We start from the raw sequence: 19648 nt of genomic DNA, 5'->3' as shown, positions 1-19648 counted from the left end.
GCGGCATTAGGAAGGTTGAGAACTACTGATCTAGAAGGACCCATCCCCATCTTACCCATGGCCAAAGGGTGAGATAAAATACAGGCAGCAGTGCACGCGGTTGTCTTGAATATTCTTCCGGTTGAGGCCACTCTCGTCCCGGAAATACTGCTCAAATTGCTGATCAATGTAATCCGTGATAGCCTTCCAGCTGAAGCAAAGCAGAACAAAAAGGCGATGAAGATATTTACCCAGATGGCTTTGCAAACATCATTACTGTTATTATTCAGCTACTTAGATGCCCTCTTTTTTTGGCACAAACCTACGACACAGTACACAAAAGCAATGGAGATGAAACGTATGAAATATAACCCCAAATCACCTCGCAATGCTAAGAGGGTATGGGGATAAGCCATTAGGGCAGCGTTTCTCAATCTGGGGGTTGGAACCCCTGGGGGGGGTTGCGAGGGGTGTCAGAGGGGTCGCCAAAGACCATCAGAAAACATAGTATTTTCTGTTCGTCATGGGGGTTCTGTGTGGGAAGTTTGGCCCAATTCTATCATGGGTGGGGTTCAGAATGCTCTTTGATTGTAGGTGAACTATAAATCCCTGCAACTACAACTCCCAAATGTCAAGGTCTATGTTCCCCAAACTCTACCAGTGTTCCTATTTGGGCATACTGAGTATTCATGCCAATTTAGGTCCAGATCCATCATTGTTTGAGTCCACAGTGCTCTCTGGATGTAGGTGAACTACAGCTCCAGAACTCAAGGCCAATGCCCACCAAACCCTTCCAGTATTTTCTGTTAGTCATGGGAGTTCTGTGTACCAAGTTTGGTTCAATTCCATTGTTGGTGGAGTTCAGAGTGCTCTTTGATTGTAGATGAACTACAAATCCCAGCAACTACAACTCCTAAATGACAAAATCAATTCCCCCATCCCACCAGTATTCAAATTTGGGTGTATCAGTTATTTGTGCTAAATTTGGTCTAGTGAATGAAAATATATCCTGCATATCAGATATTTACATTACGATTTACAACAACAGCAAAATTACTGTTATGTAGCAATTAAAATAATTTTATGGTGGGGGTCACCACAACATGAGGAACTGTATGAAAGGGTCACAGCATTAGGAAGGTTGAGAAACACTGCATTATGGAAAGTGGGCTGATCCCGTCCCATCAAATGCTTGGGTTTGGAGAAAGATTTTAACCTGGTGTCAAACCAGCGGCCCAATTGGGGCTGGCAGATCTGGCCAATGGCATTCCTAGGGTTGGTGTCACCCAGTGTGGCAACTCATGGTGTCGCCCTCATGGATCTCCTCCTATATTAGGCCATGTCGCAATATTGCAGTGAAAATACTAGAAAAATTGACAACATCAGGGACTATTAAAACACAAACAACAGCCCTAAAACCAAAGTGTATGTGCTTGTGTTGCATACAGACACCCCGTTGGATGGTGTTTTAACTGAATTGTTTTTAATACTAATGATACTTAATTCTGTTTTAATATTTTAATATTTTTAAATTGTATTAAAATGTTTTAATGTAAACTGCTTTGAGTCTCCTTGTGGAGATAAAAAGAAGGATATAAATAAACACCACCACCACCACAGCAACAGCAACAACAACAACAGGCTAGCAGCAATGGTGCACTGAAACCTTTGCAAGAAGTATGGCCTACCCTGCAGTAAAACCTGGGATGAGCACAAGCTGGAAAAGACCACGGAAAGCAAAGAAGCAAAAACACTCTGGGCTTTTAGAATCCAAACAGATAAACATCTTCCACATAACACACCAGATATAATAGTTATGGAAAATAAACATGCTTTTGTGATAGACATTAAAGTACCAGGAGACAGTAGAGGACAAGGAGCTGGAAAAGATCCTAAAATACAAGGACTTACATGTTGAAATTGGACGACTATGGCAAAAGAGAACAACAGTGGTACCAATAGTGGTTGGTGCTCTTGGAGGCATTCCAAGAAACCTCGAATAACATTTGAAAAGCCTTAATTTGCACAGAACACCAATCCACATGCTGCAGAAGGCAACACTTCTTAGAACTGCGCACATCCTACAAAAATACCTCTAATATCCTAGGCCCTTGGGAAGAGCCCGATATTCAGAGACGAACCCCATACACTTGGACCAATACATGTGTGCTGTATTGTTATATACATGTAAATGAAAAATAAATATATAATATATTATAGAATATAATAATAATATATTGTTGTTGTTGTTAATATTATATATTATTCTGCAGCACAGCGGGTTAAACTGCTAGTTGCAGAAAAACTTGCTGACTGGAAGGTTAGCAGTTTGAAGCTGCAGGTCGGGGTGAGCTCCTGCTGTTAGCCCTAGCTCCTGCCAACCTAGCAGTTCAAAAATATGTAATGTGAGTAGATCAATAGGTACTGCCCCAGCGGGAAGGTAAAAGGCACTCATGCAACCATGTCGGCAAACACGACCGAGAGGGTCTATGGACAACATGCTCCTCAGCATGGAAAAAAGGAACAAGAGCATATCCCCACGGCCAGAGTTGAGCATTGCCTTCAGACACTGGAGATGGAAAGGGAAACCTTTGCTTTTGTTTGTGTATTGTAGGTCATTACTCACTGTATAAAAGGCATTGAATGTTTACCTATATATGTGTGTACTGAGTCTCCTTGGGGAGATAGAGCAGAATATAAATAAAGTGTATTATTATTATTATTATTATTATTATTATTAACAACAATAATGGATGGTGTCACCCGGTACAGTTCGCACCCCCTAGGGATGTCACTGGACATTATCAGGGAGAGCATGCCATCCTCACATGTTAACAGAGAACAGAGGTCCATCATCCACAGGTGACCACCATAGGCAATATTAAAACATATAAGCCGAAATTCAATTGGGGACATAGGCGGGTGTAATGTTTCATCATGCACCTGAAAGTTGTCTCTCCATGTGAACTTGCTCAAAGCTCAGTCTTTGGAAGATAAAAAGTGGGGTACAAAGACATATAATATTAATAATAATAATAATTTGAGAGGTCTGGTGAGAACATGGGACAGAGCCTTCTCAGCGAGAACTCCTAAACTATGGAATTCCCTCTCAAGGGAAGCCCGACTGGCCCCTCTCTGCTCTCTTTCCATCAGCAGAGATCTTCCAAAGAACTTCCTATCCAAGTAGGCCTTCAGCCTTGAACTAGTTGGGGCGATAGGTATACTTTTGATACAGCACGACCCCCTTATCCACAGTGGATACATTTCTGGACTTCATGTGGATATGTGAAACCATTGCATATTGTTTTCAATAGAAAAAAATGATTGAGGGGGTTGATGAGAACCACTAGTTGAAATTGTCATTTCAGAGGGCAAAGGGGTGGGATAAAAGATTCTAAAGACAAAGAGATCTGACCATTTGTGATCTTACGTTACAAATGGCCAGCGTAGGAAGAGGACTTACCACTCGGTGTTGTTCACAGCATCTCCAAAACCCGGAGTGTCGACTATCGTCAGCTTCAGCTTCACCCCCTTTTCCTCAATGTCCACTGTGTGCTTCACAATCTCGACTGTCTGACTGATTCTTTCTTAATATACAAAGGTTTTTTTAAAAAATAGAACAGAAGGGAGATTAGCATCTGAGATAACTTTCCCACGCTCCCATCAGCCTAAATGTTAATGTACTGATAGTATTTGTATCCCACTTTCTTAAAGTGGCTAACAAAGTATAATGGCACAACGTATACATTCAGACCTAAAGTATATACTGTCAACCTTTAAATAGAATGAATGTCAAGAAGCTTTCTCATCTATATCCTACAATCTGAAACATGTCCTCTGTGATGATGTTTCTCTTGACATCTGTAACTGGCGTTTGCACCTGTACTATAAATGAATGCAATTTGATCCCACTTGAACTTCCAAAGTTCAGTGGAATCCTGGGAGTTGTAGTTTGACGTGGTTTTTATCTGTCTCCGGTCCAAGAGGGTGGAAAGAATAGCAGAATTCTAGAGTTGGAAGAGACAGCATGGGCCATCTAGTACAACCCCATGCCAGGCAGGAAAAGCACATTCAAAGCACCTCCGACAGATGGCCATGGTCCCTCTGTTTAAAAGCCTCCAAAGGGGAAGGCAGAAGGCAACAGGAAGGAGAAACAACAGGAGGCACCCCTAAAGCCAAGACTTCCCTAAAATGGAAGGAAGGAAGGAAGGAAGGAAGGAAGGAAGGAAGGAAGGAAGGAAGGAAGGAAGGGAGGGAGGGAGGGAGGGAGGGAGGGAGATGGGAAGGAAGGACAGAAGAAGGCAGGGAGGAAAAGAGGGAAGGAATGAAGGAGGGCAAGGGGGAAGGAAAGAAAGAGAGAAGGAGGGAGGGAAACAAAGAGTGAAGGAAGAAATGAAAGAAAGAGGTAGAGAAGGAAGAAAGGAGAAAAAGAAGAAAGGAAAGAAAAAAGGGGGCAAGGAATAGGCAGGTACCTTTCTTTCATAATAGTCCAGACAGCTACCTCTACGTCAAAAAGTCTTACTTTAAGCCACAGCAACGCATGGCAGGGCACGGCTAGAATTATTATAAATTTAGAATATTATGATAAAACTTCCACCAGACTCCAAGAGAGCTCTTCTTACAGTGAGGAAGTTGTTTTTTTTTTCTAATGTTTAGGTGGAATCTCCTTTCCTGCCATTTGAACCCATGGCTCCATTGAGTCTAGTCTCCAGGGCAGCAGAAAGGATGGCTACATGTCTTCCCAAACTACAACTCACAGGGTTTCTTTCATCCTCAAGACATGTACCTTCAGCATTGAGAAGCTTCCGGTCTTTGTAGAGGTCAGTCAGGAACAGGCTGTTCACCAAAGTCGACTTCCCCAGGCCTGACTCTCCTAAGAAACAAAGCATAAGGCGTTCTTGAGAAATATTTGCAACATTGGATGGCAAGAAGAGGCATTTGCTGCAAAAGAAAAGTTACATGATGTTCCCGATGTGGAAGATCTCTTTGTTGGGAATGTCTCGTCCTCAGATAATGGGCAACATCTGACTTCATTTGGTCTCCTTTTTATCTCTGTCCTCGTACATCCAGAAAACACTGTTATTTTGGGAAATTCCAACCTAATGAGTCTCATGGCAAGCTGGAATGAGGACAAACCCAGGCTGAATAAAGAGGCTCCCTAAACCAGGTCTCAGTCCTGAAACATGTAGAGAGTAAGCCTATAAGGGTCATCTCCCTTCTTGGGCTGCATTTACACTGCAAAATCAATGCCACTTAAACGGCCCTGGCTCCATATGATGAGAGCCTGGGAGTTGTAGTTCGAGTTACCAAAGGTGGTTGACCTTGTAAAATGACAACTCCCAGGCATTTCATTGCCTCCAGTGTTCTGGAGTTGTGAGTTTGGAGATCCTTGCCCATAATGAGATTTCTTGGAGATGTTTAAACACAGAAGTGCACATATGTTCCTTAGAGAACCTAATACACATAGCACAAAGATTCATTTCAGACACCTTATTTATGCATAAAACAGTGGCAGTGGAAGATAGGGAACTTGGTCATTGCCAGCCTCAAAGGAGCCAAGAGGGATATTACTACTACTACTACTACTATTACACTATGTAACACGATTTTTGTTCCTGGGTTATAAATATCATTTCCTAATTGAATATATCATAAAAACATGATAAAAGTTTATTAAACTGCAAAAAGTTTGTTTTCAGGGGACATCCTGCAGCACATTTTGCTCTAGTTTTTCAATCAATATCTCCTCGAGTCTCAACCAATGCAACCTAGTTTGTGGCAGCCACAAAAAAGAAGTTTCTGGAGGATAACCACTACTTTCAAAGTAAGCACCGCAGAATTAAACAGGAAATAACACTTTCAAATCAGGAACAGATTTTTTTTTAAAAAAAATTACATAGTGTTATTATTGCTATTATTATTGTTATTATTATTATTATTTTATTGTTATTATACCTCACCTGCCACCATGAGGGTGAAATCAAAGCCCTTCTTCACAGATTTCCGGTGCACTTGGTTGGGGAGGGTGGCAAAGCCCACATATTGCTTCTCGTGGTCCTGCAAGAAGAAGACACAGTGCATGAAAGGTTTTGACGATAAACAGTCTTGCAGCAATCAACCAAGAAAGAAGCTGGAAAGCAATTCTTCGCACAACGCACCATTTCATTACAAAACATGACAACCAAGTGCATCGACACTGAAGGATGCATGCTACGTTGTCCCACTCAAACTGCCATGGTCCCGTGCATCAGTGTTGTAGTTTGGCAAGGCATTCTTGGGTCGTGATCTTGTAAAATTATAACTCCCAGGATTTCATTCCCTGGAGCCATGGTGCCACACTACCATCATTCCACGGTAGCACAGCACATTAAACAACTAGCTGCAGAAAAACTTGCTGACTGGAAGGCTGGCACTTCAAAGCCACAGGTCGAGATGAGCTCCCACTGTTAGCCCTATCTCCTGCCAACCTAGCAGTTCGAAAAGATGTAATATGAGCAGGTGTAATATGAGTAATATAGTAATATAGCATGGGAACGCGCCCATGCAGCCATGCCGGCAAACACAACCAGGAGGTGTCTACGAACAACAGGCTCATCATCAGGGAAAATGGAACAAGAGCAAGTCCCCATGGTTAGAATTGAGCATTGCCTTCAGATGCTGGAGATGGAAAGGGAAACCTTTGCCTTTGCGTATTGTATGTCATTGTATAAAAGACATGGAATGTTTGACTACTTATGTGTATACTGTAATCCGCTCTGAGTCCCCTCAGAGAGATAGAGCAGAATATTAAAAATGTATTTTTATTATTATTATCATTGATGTGATATGATATTATATTATTATTATTCTATAGTATAGCTGCACCGACAAGTCACCACAATAACCCTTAGGATGAAGATGGAGTGTGGAAGAGTTTCTTTGGGATTGCAGATCCCAGAATCTCTGAAATGGCCATGGCTAGGGGTGCTTTCTGGGAACTATAGTCCAAAAAATGAACATTTCCAAACTGTGATTAGGAATAGCATGGAGAATTTGTAAATGGCTAAACTATTTTACTTGAGGTCCACAAAGAGAAGATTCCCAAGATGGGAAACAACAATGGCTCTGGCCAGCCTTGCCAAGCTTATTCCTACAACTGTTTTTAGCCAGTCTTTTAAAAATCAACAAGCCCCAGTTCTCCACTGCCATATCATTGTGAAGGCTGCCTGCATTCAGTTAATGAGAAGTTAAACACGTTTCTCTACATCAGGCATTTTAAGAGAACCTTGAATGGAAAGGTGGCCAAAGGTGCAAGTGTGAGGGCAAAACAGCTCCTCTGTGGATCTCTATATGTGCCCAAAAGGGGGGCTTGGACTTGCCCCTGGGCTCTATTGCAATTCAGCTTGGCATACCATAGTCACTTTGAGTATCCTTTGGCAGAAAAAAGCAGGGTATACATACAAATAATAACAACAACAACAACAGACATTTTGTCAGCTCCATCCATCAAATTCTCAGATCCGTAATGCAGAGGGGTGGTTAGTACATAGAATCATAGAATCATAGAATCATAGAATCAAAGAGTTGGAAGAGACCTCATGGGCCATCCAGTCCAACCCCCTGCCAAGAAGCAGGAATATTGCATTCAAATCACCCCTGACAAATGGCCATCCAGCCTCTGCTTAAAAGCTTCCAATGAAGGAGCCTCCACCACACTCCGGGGCAGAGAGTTCCACTGCTGAACGGCTCTCACAGTCAGGAAGTTTTTCCTAATGTTCAGATGGAATCTCCTCTCTTGTAGTTTGAAGCCATTGTTCCGCGTCCTAGTCTCCAAGGAAGCAGAAAACAAGCTTGCTCCCTCCTCCCTGTGGCTTCCTCTCACATATTTATACATGGCTATCATATCTCCTCTCAGCCATCAAAGGACATGATCAGGATTCAAAATGTCTTGAAGGAACACCCAAACGAATGATATGAATTTCAACAGGGAGAAAGGAAAGGTGCTAACACTCAGACAGAAGAAATGTAATGTCAACATCTAGGGTGGGCCACAGCTGGCTTGGCATGAATACACAAAAAAGGAATCTAGATGTCTTAGTAGCTGAATACGAGGCAGGAGTGTGATGCAGCAGTGAAAAAAAGCCAACACGATCCTCATCTGCATCAACAGACATAGAGTGTCGGGACGGCTTGGATTCTGCATGGCAGAATAGCCCTGGAGCTGGACTGGATGCCCCTGGGCTCTCTATGGTTCTGAATTGGCTGAGGGTTACAAAACCAGATGTGGAGCCAGCCTTTGCCCAGATTTTTTCTACTCAACAACAGAAATTTAGTTGAACCCAGATTGATACCATTGTAACGATCATGGATCCATTTCATTGACACCTGCAGTGTATAGTTTAGCAAGACACTTCTTTGAGAGGATACACACACTCTTGCAAGAATGGAGTACAGTCAGTCCTCCACCATATACAGAAAATCCTAAAAAGCCCAAACTTGATTCTGTCGTTCTATGGAAGAAACATTATTGTATATCATGGGACACAAGCATCAATGGATTCTGGCAACCACAGTGGATCTGGCAACCAAATCCTAGCAGATCCCCATTGTACATGGAAGACACATACTACAGAAAAGGAATATGTAGTACGGTGCACCGTTTGGAGGTGATTTGGCCAAAGAATGCTCACAACTCAATACCAGCGGAAGCCAAACACTGGTGGAGGAGTGGGTTGTTTTGTTGGGGCCCCTCAATGCTATCAAGTCAAGATGGACTCCAATGTGAGCCTCCAACCCCATACCTCTAATGTTTACCTTGGTTTCAGTATGAGGCAGCTAACTTCCTGTCGGGGGGACCCAAAATCCCAGCTCTGCTTCTTCCAACTCTGCTCCGCAGGCAGTTTCTGAATGCCCTATTCATAGCTGGATGTAGCTTCAGAGGTCTCCTTGGCCGCTTGCTAGACAGAGGCCTCTTTCTCCCACTTCCGGCATCCGTCACAGAGCACGATTCCAGCATCTTCTCAGCTTGGCTCCATCTGTGGCTTCATCCCTCAAAATGTTTAGGAAGGAGCAAACTGTGAAATGGGGCTGGTGCCCAAAAGTGGTGGATTGGGGCAACCGGGCAGAGTTGCCAGACTGGCACAAGTAAGTTCACTCTACGATGGGTTCCATTAGGCCCCAAATCCTGTACGGTGGACGGGTTTGGACTAGGACTCCAGTGGCCACATAAATCCCATTGGTACCCCTGGGCAAGTCACACTCGGCCTCAGAAGAAGGCAACGGCGACCCCCCTTCATCATTGTGAAAGCTCAGGTCTAACAACAGCACTCCACCACCTGGAATTTATCAATTCATTGGGAGTCGGGTCCACTTAATTAGCCATGAGTTTGCCCTGCAATGGCTTCCAGGCATAAATTGACACTGTATGTATACATACACACGCTCTCTCTCTCTCTCTCTCTCTCTCTCTGTGTGTGTGTGTATCCTGCCCTACTCGAAGGAGACCCAAGGCGGCTTTACATATGGCAACTATTCAATGTGTGTGTGTGTGTGTGTGTGAGAGAGAGAGAGAGAGAGAGAGAGAGAGAGAGTGAGAGTATATATATATATATATATATATATATATATATAGTTTTAAAACCCTTATGAATGTGTCCCAGATTCTTGCAGCTTCTTCCTCCTTATTGATTGCTCCAAAGATGGATGTGTTTGGGAGCAGCTTTTGAACCTAATGCACGCACAACAGGATGCCAACACATCCCTCTTTCATTTCAGAATAAATAAGCCATAAGCTACCTTCTATTCTGTATCCTCAGCAAATTTCCAAAAAGGAGCGCTGAGAAATGTTACATTGGGGACTAGAAGTCCCAGCATTTCTCAAGGTGCATCTATACTGGGGAGGGAATGCCGTTTGACCCCACTTGAACTCAGTGTTATGGAATCCTGAGAGTTGTAGTTTTACAAGGCCTCTCACCATCTCTACTAAAAGAGAGACAAACTACAACTCCCAGCATTGAGCCACGGCAGCTCAAACGGCATTCATTCAACATGCCAATGAGCAACATTGTCCCAACGGGCAAAAACCAAAAAGGAGATTGCTGGGTTTTTTATGTATTGTTATTTTAAATCAAGGGCAGGTAGCGCAAAATAAGCACTGTGTTCCTGCTCAGCAGACATATAATGTGCCATTGGAAAGATTATCAGTCAAGCGTTCTCCTGAAGCATTTTGTCTTCTCGTGCCAAGGCTGGTATGCCCAGTAGCGCTCAAGGGCAACGCTGTCAGTGCCGTTTGAGATTAGAAAGGATGGAGAATAACTGAGAAGTGCTTGAGAGGATGGCCCCTACCATTAGAGAGAAGGGGGAAACCAGGTCAGGCGGCAGAGGCTGGCGGGCATCATCCCTTGATGCGTCTTGTACCAACTCCACATCTCAGCACTGAAAAAGCCACGTATTCTGGATGGCATCTCCTGACATACACACACACATCCTTACGTTGCCCGCAGGTGTAGCAAAGGATGGCATCCCATGCTCAGGACTGATGTGAAATGCATCTGGCAGTTCTGTCAGCTTCAGTGTATGTAACACACACAGCGGGGAATGGCATCTTTGCCTCGGGCAGCTAAGTGTCATGGGACCGCCCTGAACATGGTGGCATTCCATAGCTGGAGTCACTCGGGATGGTCACTCATGATGTCACCCCCCTCTCCCAAGCCAGCATGTATAGAGAGCAACATTTTGGCATCACCCTCTCAGAGGACATCACCCAATGCAGTTATCACTCACCGCACCCCAGAGAAGGGTGGCCATCATGATCAAAGATTTGGAAACCAAGCCCTACAAGGAACTTAGGGAACTCGATATATTCAGCTTGGAGGAAAAAAGGCTGAGAGAAGCAGACATGAAAGCTATGTTGAAATATTTGAAAGGATGTCACATTGAGAAGTAGTGAGGGCTGTTTGTTTTCTCCTGCTCTAGAAACCAGGAAATAATGGAGAAATACTGGGCTGTTGTGAGTTTTCCGGGCTGTCTGGCCATGTTCCAGAAGCATTCTCTCCTGATGTTTCATGTGCATCTATGGCAGACATACTCAGAGGTGGTGAGGTCTGTTGGAAACTAGGAACATTGGGTTTATATATTTATGGAAAGTCCAGGGTGGGAGAAAGAACTCTTGTCTGTTGGAGGTAGGTGTGAATGTTTCAATTGGCCACCTGGATTAGCATTTAATGGCCTAGCAGTTTCAAGGTCTGGCTTCTTACTGCCTGGGGGAATCCTTTGTTGGGAGGTGATTAGCTCACCCTGATTGTTTCCACCAAGGCAAGAAAAGTGTTCTTGCCATACATCAAGGGAACCCCTGACCGCAGAGAGAAGCTGATGAAGAAACACAACCTACAGACTATCTACAGACCCACTAAGAAAATCCAACAAATGCTACATTCAGCAAAGGGCAAGAGGGATCCTCTCACCTCTGCAGGAGTCTACCGTATACCATGCAGCTGTGGACAAGTCTACATAGGGGTCACCAAATGCAGCAGCATTGCCCAGATACGAATCAAGGAACATGAAAGGCACTGCAGACTAATTCAACCGGACAAGTCAGCCGTAGCAGAGCACCTGATGAACCAACCTGGACACAGCATATTATTGGAGAACATGGAAATTCTAGACATCATGTCAGACTACATAGAGAAGCCACTGAAATCCATAAGCATGTGGACAATTTCAACAGAAAGGAAGAAACCATAAATATGAACAAAATCTGGCTATCAGTATTAAAAAAACCTCTAAAATCATAACAGTAAATAAAGAACAGCACCTAAAAACAGGGGAATTCCAGACAAGAAACAATCAGGGCCAGCTAATCACCTCCCAGCAAAGGATTCCCCCAGGAAGTAAGAAATCAGACCTTGAAACTGTTGTGCCATTAAATGCTAATCAAGATGGCCAATAGAAACATTCACACTTGCCTCCAACAGACAAGAGTTCTTTCTCCCACCCTGGACATTATTCCACAGGTATATAAACCCCATTTTCCTAGTTTCCAACAGACCTCACAACCTTGGAGGATGCTTGCCATAGATGCAGGCGAAAAATCAGGAGGGAATGCTTTTGGAACATGACCAGACAGCCCGGCAAACTCAGAACAACCCAGTGATTCCGGCCATGTTACCTTCAACAACACAATGGAGAAATAGATTCAAACTATAGGACAAGAGTTTCCACCTAAACATTAGGAAGAACCTCCTGAGAGTAAGAGATGTTTGGCAATCACATGGAGTCTCCTTCTCTGAAGGCTTTTAAGCAGAGGCTGGATGGCCATCTGTCAGGAATGCTTTGGTTAGGTATTCCTATCTAGGCAGAAAGGAGTTGGACTGGATTGCCCTTCCAACTCTAGGATTCTATGATGCTAATGCACAGAACTGCTCCACAGCCTTGGGAAGTATTTGCACTACAACTTACCTCTGAGTAAACATATGCACAGAAGGGTGCCTGAAAGCTAACATCCCAGACTTTTCACCTGAGTAAGCATGCATACTATTGAAATATGCATTGATGGGAGAAAATACAAAGGTGCCTAAATGGCATCTGTCTGTTCCTACTCACGTGACATTTGTCCTGCTCCGTGTCCACAGTGCACACACCCCAAAATGTGCCCTCACCCCACCCAAACTGCAATATTATCTACCCCTGGCCTCACTCTCCTGAAAATGAGATCTGACAATATGCATCAGTTGCTATTTCCCTCTGCAACTGAGTGAGATGAATCAGGGGATGACGATCCAAAATGCAATCCCAGGAATTTCGGCATTCGCCGAGCCCCAAATGTGGATCCCTTCCCAGATTTTGAAACTCAGCTCGTAGCAACGCGAAAGCACAATAGATACCCATTTGTGAAACACCTCCGCTTGAACAAACGGTTCTGGGGGAAGAGGATATTTTTATATTCTGGTCAAGTATTTATCACTCCCCAAGTGAGGCCGCTGAAAACAGCCAGCAGGAGACGAAGCTCAACGGCATCCTTTGCTTTCTGCCATTTTCTCCCATTTTCATTCTGGTCCAGCTCCCTTGGTCCCTCCTGCGCCTGTGCAGTGTTCTCAAAAACACACAAACAGAGATTTTGAAACGATCACTGACTGCACAGCCATTTCTTTCCACTCACTAGGGATTCTGGGGGCTACAGTCCAGCAACTTCTGGGGATCAAGGATTGTTGGAAGCCAAAAGTAGGCAACTTGTGTCTCTCAAGATGCTGTTGGACTGCAGCTCCCTTCATCCATAGAGAGATCAAGCAAGATCATGACCAGCCATCTCCCCCTCCTGTGGCATACCTTGCCAAGAACACCGTGCATCAGGGCATTTGGGTCGTGTGATGTTAGCTAAGCAATGCCAAGGGGAAAGGACGGCACACTCTGGAGCCCAGCAGGCTGAGTTGCCCCATTTAAAGCTCCTCTGGGGCTTCAAAGAGCCATGGCATGTCACTGAGGCTGACATGGTGTTCTAGCCATCCATATAGAAAATATGGGCTTCCCTACTACAGGCACACAAGAGCATTTCCCTCCCTTTTTGCACCCAAGCACCCTCCAGGTGTGTTGTGGATGATGGGAATCACAGTCCATTTGTCAGGCTTGTGAGTGAGCAAGGTGCCTGTATACATCTATACCACGCAAAAAGGGGTTACTCTACAATGTATTGTCAAAGGCTTTCATGGCCAGAATCACTGGGTTGCTGTAAGTTTTTTGGGCTGTATGGCCATGTTCCAGAAACATTCTCTCCTGCCATAGATGCAGGCGAAATGTCAGGAGAGAATGCTTCTGGAACATGGCCATACAGCCCGAAAAAATTACAGCAACCCAGGGCTCCTCTACAATTTAAAAGCCCATCCGCTGGAATTTCTCCCCATTATACATTCACTTGGTGAAAGCATGAAGCCTCCCAACTTTGTTCTCTCAACCACGGTGCCAGGGACTGTTTCTAGACTCTTTGACGTAAAGCACAAACTCTAGCGCCCTTGCAGCGTTGCTGTGAGGCTCCTTCTAAGAGAATGTACACAGACCAATCTGGACAGTCAAGAGTCAGACCTGTGACCTGAGAAGATCAGACTTATCCCATCTCTACAGTTTAACGCACCATTCCAGTTGCCCATAGCAGTCCAACTGCAGCCTCAGTCTTGCCTTCACCAGCAATGGATCCAGAGAGGCATGCTGCTTTGGATACGGCAGGCGAGAAGCACCCCACCTCCACAAATACATCCAAAGCTTCCAAATTGGCATCCATTGCTACGTTCTCCATATGGCTCTGGGCGGCAAACAGCCGGGAAGTGTTTGGCTTTGCCTGGGACGCTTGCCAATTGATGGGCGGCATGGTTCCCAGGGCCCTTTATCATGCTTCCCTACGTCTCCTTCTTGGCACGAAAGCTTGGCACAGCAGGTGACACACAAGACAAGGAGCTCACACAATGCAAACCCTACCCACTTGCTTTCCCCTCTTTTCTTTTTCTACCAGGGTTTTTGCATCTCGCCTCAAGCCTCACCCTGGCTGCCTCCATTTTTTAAAGCTACCACGAAACACAACGTATGACAGCAAAGATGTTGTCTCTCTTGTGCCTGATTCCCTGTTTCAAAGCCAGACGACCAACCAAAGCCCTGAAGGATGCTCATGCCCGTGTACGAGTGACACCTCCTTTGGAGAGGACACCTGCAATCGCAACACTGAACATGCATGCTGGCATGAGACTTACCATCCTTGTGCCACCCCCAGCGTTGTCCATTTCGATGATGGCAAGAGCTCGGATGCTTCACAGCAGCCAAGCATGAGCAGAGGCAAGCCGGAGGGAGGCACCCTCTCCTAGGCAGCACCTTGTGGCCAGGGCAAAGGTGCAGAAGGATGACACACGGAACGGACACCTCTGTTTCAATGTGCCACCTGCCAAGCTACCCAAATGGCAGCGGCAAGGCAGGGGTTGGCAGGAGGATGCAGAAATAGACTGGGGTTTGATGGCTTGCCTTTCATAACCCACCGCCGCCTCATTGGTGCTTCACCCACCATGGTGTCGCTGCACACCCCCCACACCCTCCCCACTCCCGCCTGCCTTTTGTCATTGTTGTGCCTCCTTACCGGCTGCGTCCGGCTGCCGTCCTGCCCTTTGAGAGCCTCTTCGTGGGCTCCAGGCTTCTCCTCGGGCACCATCCTGGCTTCCCCCCGCCCAGCCTCCTCCTGCTCGGCAGCTCAGCTCCGGCTATAAATATCCCCTGTACCTTCAGCTTGGCTGAATGGCTGCGTTGGTTCAGAGTCCTTGGCGAAAGCAGGCGTTCGACTAATCGCTCCTGAATAATGATTGCATCCATAATAACCAACGGCGGGCAGGACCAGGCGTCACCGCGGGCCAAAATAAAGAGAGAGCCCAACCCATGCGGTCCCTCCCCACTTGGGCGACATCCATAAGGCAGTGGCTCCCGCCCACACCAGACAAGCACATGCACAACCACACACACACACACACACACACACACACCACGAGTGCCTCGGCCTTGGCTATCAGGCAGAGCTCACTGACAAACAGCCAGCCAGCTGGCAAGAAGCTCTTGCCCTCCTTTCACAGCCTTGCAACCAAGGAGGGTGGAGCAGGAGGGAAGCACAGAAGGAAACGCAGCCAAGGCCATGGCAGAGGAGGGACACCACAAGGGTGGCATGTTCTTTGGCCCTTCGGCCCACCCCAGTCACAACCCCAAGGTTGGATCTTGTGGATGGAGATGCCAGCCAGGCAGTGGCAACATCCAAGAAGATCTCAGGGGCACAGGGCCAGGGCTCCATTCGGCATCAACTTGCAAAATGTGGCAGTTGTGACACAGGACGTTTCCTGTAAGCCCTGGGTCTTTTCCCCACATCATCGGCCCTTTCGAATTTTCTGTAAGATTTTCTAAAATCAGGATAATGAAAGTAATGGGGCCTAAATATCCAAAAAGCACCAGATCCTGTCTGATTTCAGGTCAGCTCTGGTTAGCACTTGGCATTGCAGACCATCAATGAATCCCACATAGTCACAGAGTTTGAAGAGACCACAAAACCATCCAGGCCAACCCCCGTTCTACTATGCAGGTAAACACAATCAAAACCCTCTTGAGAGATGGCCATCCAGCCTCTGCTTCAAAACCTCTAGAAAAGGAAACTCTAGCAGACTCTCAAAAAGGTTGGAAGGGATCCTCAAAGGCCACTCAGTCCAAACTCATTCTACTATACAGGGATATACAATCAAAGTACCTGACAGATGGCCATCCAGCCTCACCACATTCCAAGGCAGAAGCATATTCCACTAGAATTAAAAGGGATTCCCAAAGATCATCCAGTCCAACCTATTTCTAGCCTCTCTCCAGAAAAGACTGATTACATTCCAAGGCAGAAGCACACTCCACTAAAGTTGGAAGGAATGCCCCAAAGCTATTTAGTCCAACTCTGCCATGCAGGAATACACAGTCAAAGCATTCCTGAAAGATGGCTATCCAGCCTCTTTACTAAAACCTCCAGAGAAGGCGATTCCGTCAGAATCCCAGGCAGCATATTCCATTGTTAAACAGTTCTACTCAGTGTCGTAGGCTCTATTTCAGGGGAAGGATCAGGCAAAAATATCCCTAAACATTCCTTGCCTAAGAAAACCCCATGACATTCCTGGGGTCACTACAAGTCAATAGACAAATCTAAAGCACACACGTGCAGCCTGTTTTGCAAATCCAAAGGCCCCTCGGTTGCAAATTTTCCATGGCCGAGCGGGGATTCGAACCCGGGTCTCCAGAGGTCTAGTCACCACACTGACGCTCAATACGTGGACTGTAGTGGCCTTGATAGCAATGTTTTGCCAATTGCCTTGCAAGATCCATATGCAGACAGAGATATGCAAACTATCATCCCATAAAATAAATCTTAAAATCGGCTTTACAGAGAAATCCACCTAAGGCTTGCTTATTTGGGAGTAAGCCCAAATAAGCGTGCTTTGTTTTTGTTTGTTTTTCTTTCTCTGCTATACATGCGTTTAGGCAAGCAATTTTTCCATAAGCCTGCGTAATTTTGTACATTATGTTCACCGAGATATAACCTTTTGTGTGTCATTTTTTTTTACGCTTTGGTACATATTCCTTTCTTATTGGAGGAGTGCATTACAATAAATATCAAAAATATAGCTACTTCAAATCATGAACCAGATTGAGAAATGAGAAGTGGATAAATCCAGTATTAAACTCTCTTTCTGCAAGGGATATGTTCCTGGGCTTTGTGAAGACCTAGAGAGCCTAGAAATTATTTATTTATTTATTTAGTACCCATTATGTAGCTTCTGAAGATATCGGTGGTGGGCATTTCAGTTTGCAAAGCAGGACGTGGTTGGCACAATGCTTGATCAAAGGCTGCTGCCGCATGAATTTCATTAAGTTATAAATCTGGGGGACTCAGACAGCTGCTTTAATACATCTGTAATGCCTCCTCTGTGACTAATCTGCTTTCGGATGTGTTTCTGAATGCTGGAGGCACTCGTTTGCTTGGTCCACACCCTTGTCAAGGGACATTCAGCCCCTACCCAAATATGATGGTCGCTTACATGACACCATCTATCACCCAGATCCAAGCAAACCCTGAGTGTATCTACACTGTAGACTTAATGCAGTTTCATGCCATTTGAATTGCCCTGGCTACAGGAGATAGAACCCTGAAAGTTGTAATTTCGCAAGGTGCCAGCCCTCTTCAGCAGAGAAGGCAAAAGGGTTGTTGTGGGTTTTTTCAGGCTATATGGCCATGTTCTAGAGGCATTCTCTCCTGATGTTTCGCCTGCATCTATGGCAAAGGGGTTTGCAAAATAACAACTCCCATATTTCCATGGGATCTCTACACAGAGCCAGGTTTATCATCAAGCCTCAAGCTTGCCAGGCCTTGGCGTTGAGAAGAGACGTGCCTAAATTTAATAGTTCTCCGAGAAGGGAAACAGCATTTCTCACTTTACCCAAACCATGGGTGGGAGATTGAGCATCCTTAGGTTGCCAAAAGAGCTCAGCAAAATTACAAATCCAGAATTCTGCAGGATGGAAGGATGGCACTTGAAAATAATAGGATTCACTTTATTTATCAACGTGAAGTTCAGGAATGTATCCCCCATGGGGATCATACTGGACACTGGGTGGATGGATGGATGGATGGGCATATGGATGGACAAATGGATGAATAGGTGAGTGGACAGACGGGTGGTTGGAGGGATCGGAGGACAGATGAGTAGACAGTTGGGTGGAACGACAGATGGATGGATGGATGGATGGATGGATGGATGGACAGATGGGTGGGTAGGGGAACAGACAGATGGACAGATGGATGAATGGACAGATGGGTGAACAGAGAGGTAGACAGATGGGTTAGTGGATGGCTGGCTGGATGAGCAGATGGGTGGGTAGGATGGATGGATGGACGGATGGACGGATAGATGGGTGGGTGGGTGTGTTGGTAGGATGGATGGATGGGCAGACCGATGGGTGGCCAAATGGGTGAATGGATGGGTAGATGGATGGACAGACAGGTGGGACAGACAGTAAGAAAGATAATGTTTCCTTCCATTAATGTTTCCTTCCAGGGTGGACCATCACCTTGGCTATTAAAGGGATTATTCCCACCATATGAGATAACATCTCCAATCAAACAGATTTCATAAAACCCGCGTGGAAAAGCATTGATAGGATCGGAAAGGACAGAAAGCCTGAACACCCACATAACTGTCTTTTCTGACAACACATCACCAAGATGAGTTAAAATTAGACTCTTTTTATGTGCGAACTCAAGCTGCTGTTTAGAAGTAAGGAAAGAGTGGGGAGCTGGGAAACGCTCCAAGAGGCAGAAATTTCCGCTTGCATGACAGCTGTTGCATCACATAATTACCCGCCCCGGATTCACAGGCCCAGACGATTTGCTCAAATGACAACAATGTTGTGGTTTTTTTCAGGAAAAAATGCTCCCTATTTATGTTTGAAGAACTCAAAGGCTGAGCTTTGTTGAATGGCACCGGGGAAGAATCGGCATTCTCAACTTTTGTTCCTCCAGATGTTTTAGGGTGTAGCTACACTGGAAAATGAATGCAGATTGACCCCACTTTAACTACTATGATTCCATGTTATGGAATTATAGGAGCCATCATTTGGTGAGACACTCTTTGGCAGAGAAGGCTCAAAGCCTTGTAAAACTACAACTCCCAGGATTCCATGGAAGTTCAAGGGGGACCAAACAGCATTCATTCTACAGTACAGATAAACCTTATATTATACATATATAGGGATGGACACACAAACATGCAAGTAATTTAAAATTATGGTGCCTTGTCCTGATTCTGTAATCAAGACTCAATAGCCATACAAAAGACCATTCCCGGCAGAGACGAAGACTATTAAACGTGGCTTTGATCCATCCAGCTCACAATTATACTTCGCAGCACTGATATCCTTCCCATGCAGTCTCCCATATTTCTTAGCTGAAAACAGGGAATAGGTGGGGTTACTACAATCCTTTACCATGTTTTAAGGATCTTATTAAACCCCATTGTTCGTTCCTTTTGAGCTCCTCCCTCAGAAACACATTCTCCCACTACCTATCTCATTCAGGGTTTTATCAATTTTATCCTAATATATTTGGCCTGCCCACTGTGTTCTATTTCTCTATCATGGTATTTTGAAACTG

The 19648-nt window shown here is 45.1% G+C and overlaps 1 protein-coding gene across 7 annotated transcripts in view; it reads right to left on the bottom strand.

The window, feature by feature from the left end:
- The window catches only part of SEPTIN5 (septin 5), a 60363-nt gene that overhangs the window by 12882 nt on the left and 27833 nt on the right, over positions 1-19648 (bottom strand). For 4 of the 7 annotated variants that reach the window (XM_060785882.2, XM_060785884.2, XM_060785885.2 and 1 more), the window contains 4 exons: positions 5940-6036; positions 4766-4852; positions 3443-3566; positions 56-190 (listed from right to left, as the gene is read on the bottom strand). In XM_060785882.2, the coding sequence (XP_060641865.2) occupies positions 56-190; positions 3443-3566; positions 4766-4852; positions 5940-6036 (443 nt within the window). Of the gene's footprint in view, positions 1-55; positions 191-3442; positions 3567-4765; positions 4853-5939; positions 6037-14690; positions 14957-15067; positions 15543-19648 lie in introns of those variants that run through there. The other 3 variants (XM_060785879.2, XM_060785881.2, XM_060785883.2) reach the window with 3 other exon arrangements.

This window comes from Anolis sagrei, chromosome X (assembly GCF_037176765.1).
Source record: "Anolis sagrei isolate rAnoSag1 chromosome X, rAnoSag1.mat, whole genome shotgun sequence".
Taxonomy (NCBI): Eukaryota; Metazoa; Chordata; class Lepidosauria; order Squamata; family Dactyloidae; genus Anolis; species Anolis sagrei.
The sequence above is the reverse complement of the archived record's forward strand: the minus strand, read 5'-3'. Positions and strand labels throughout refer to the sequence as shown.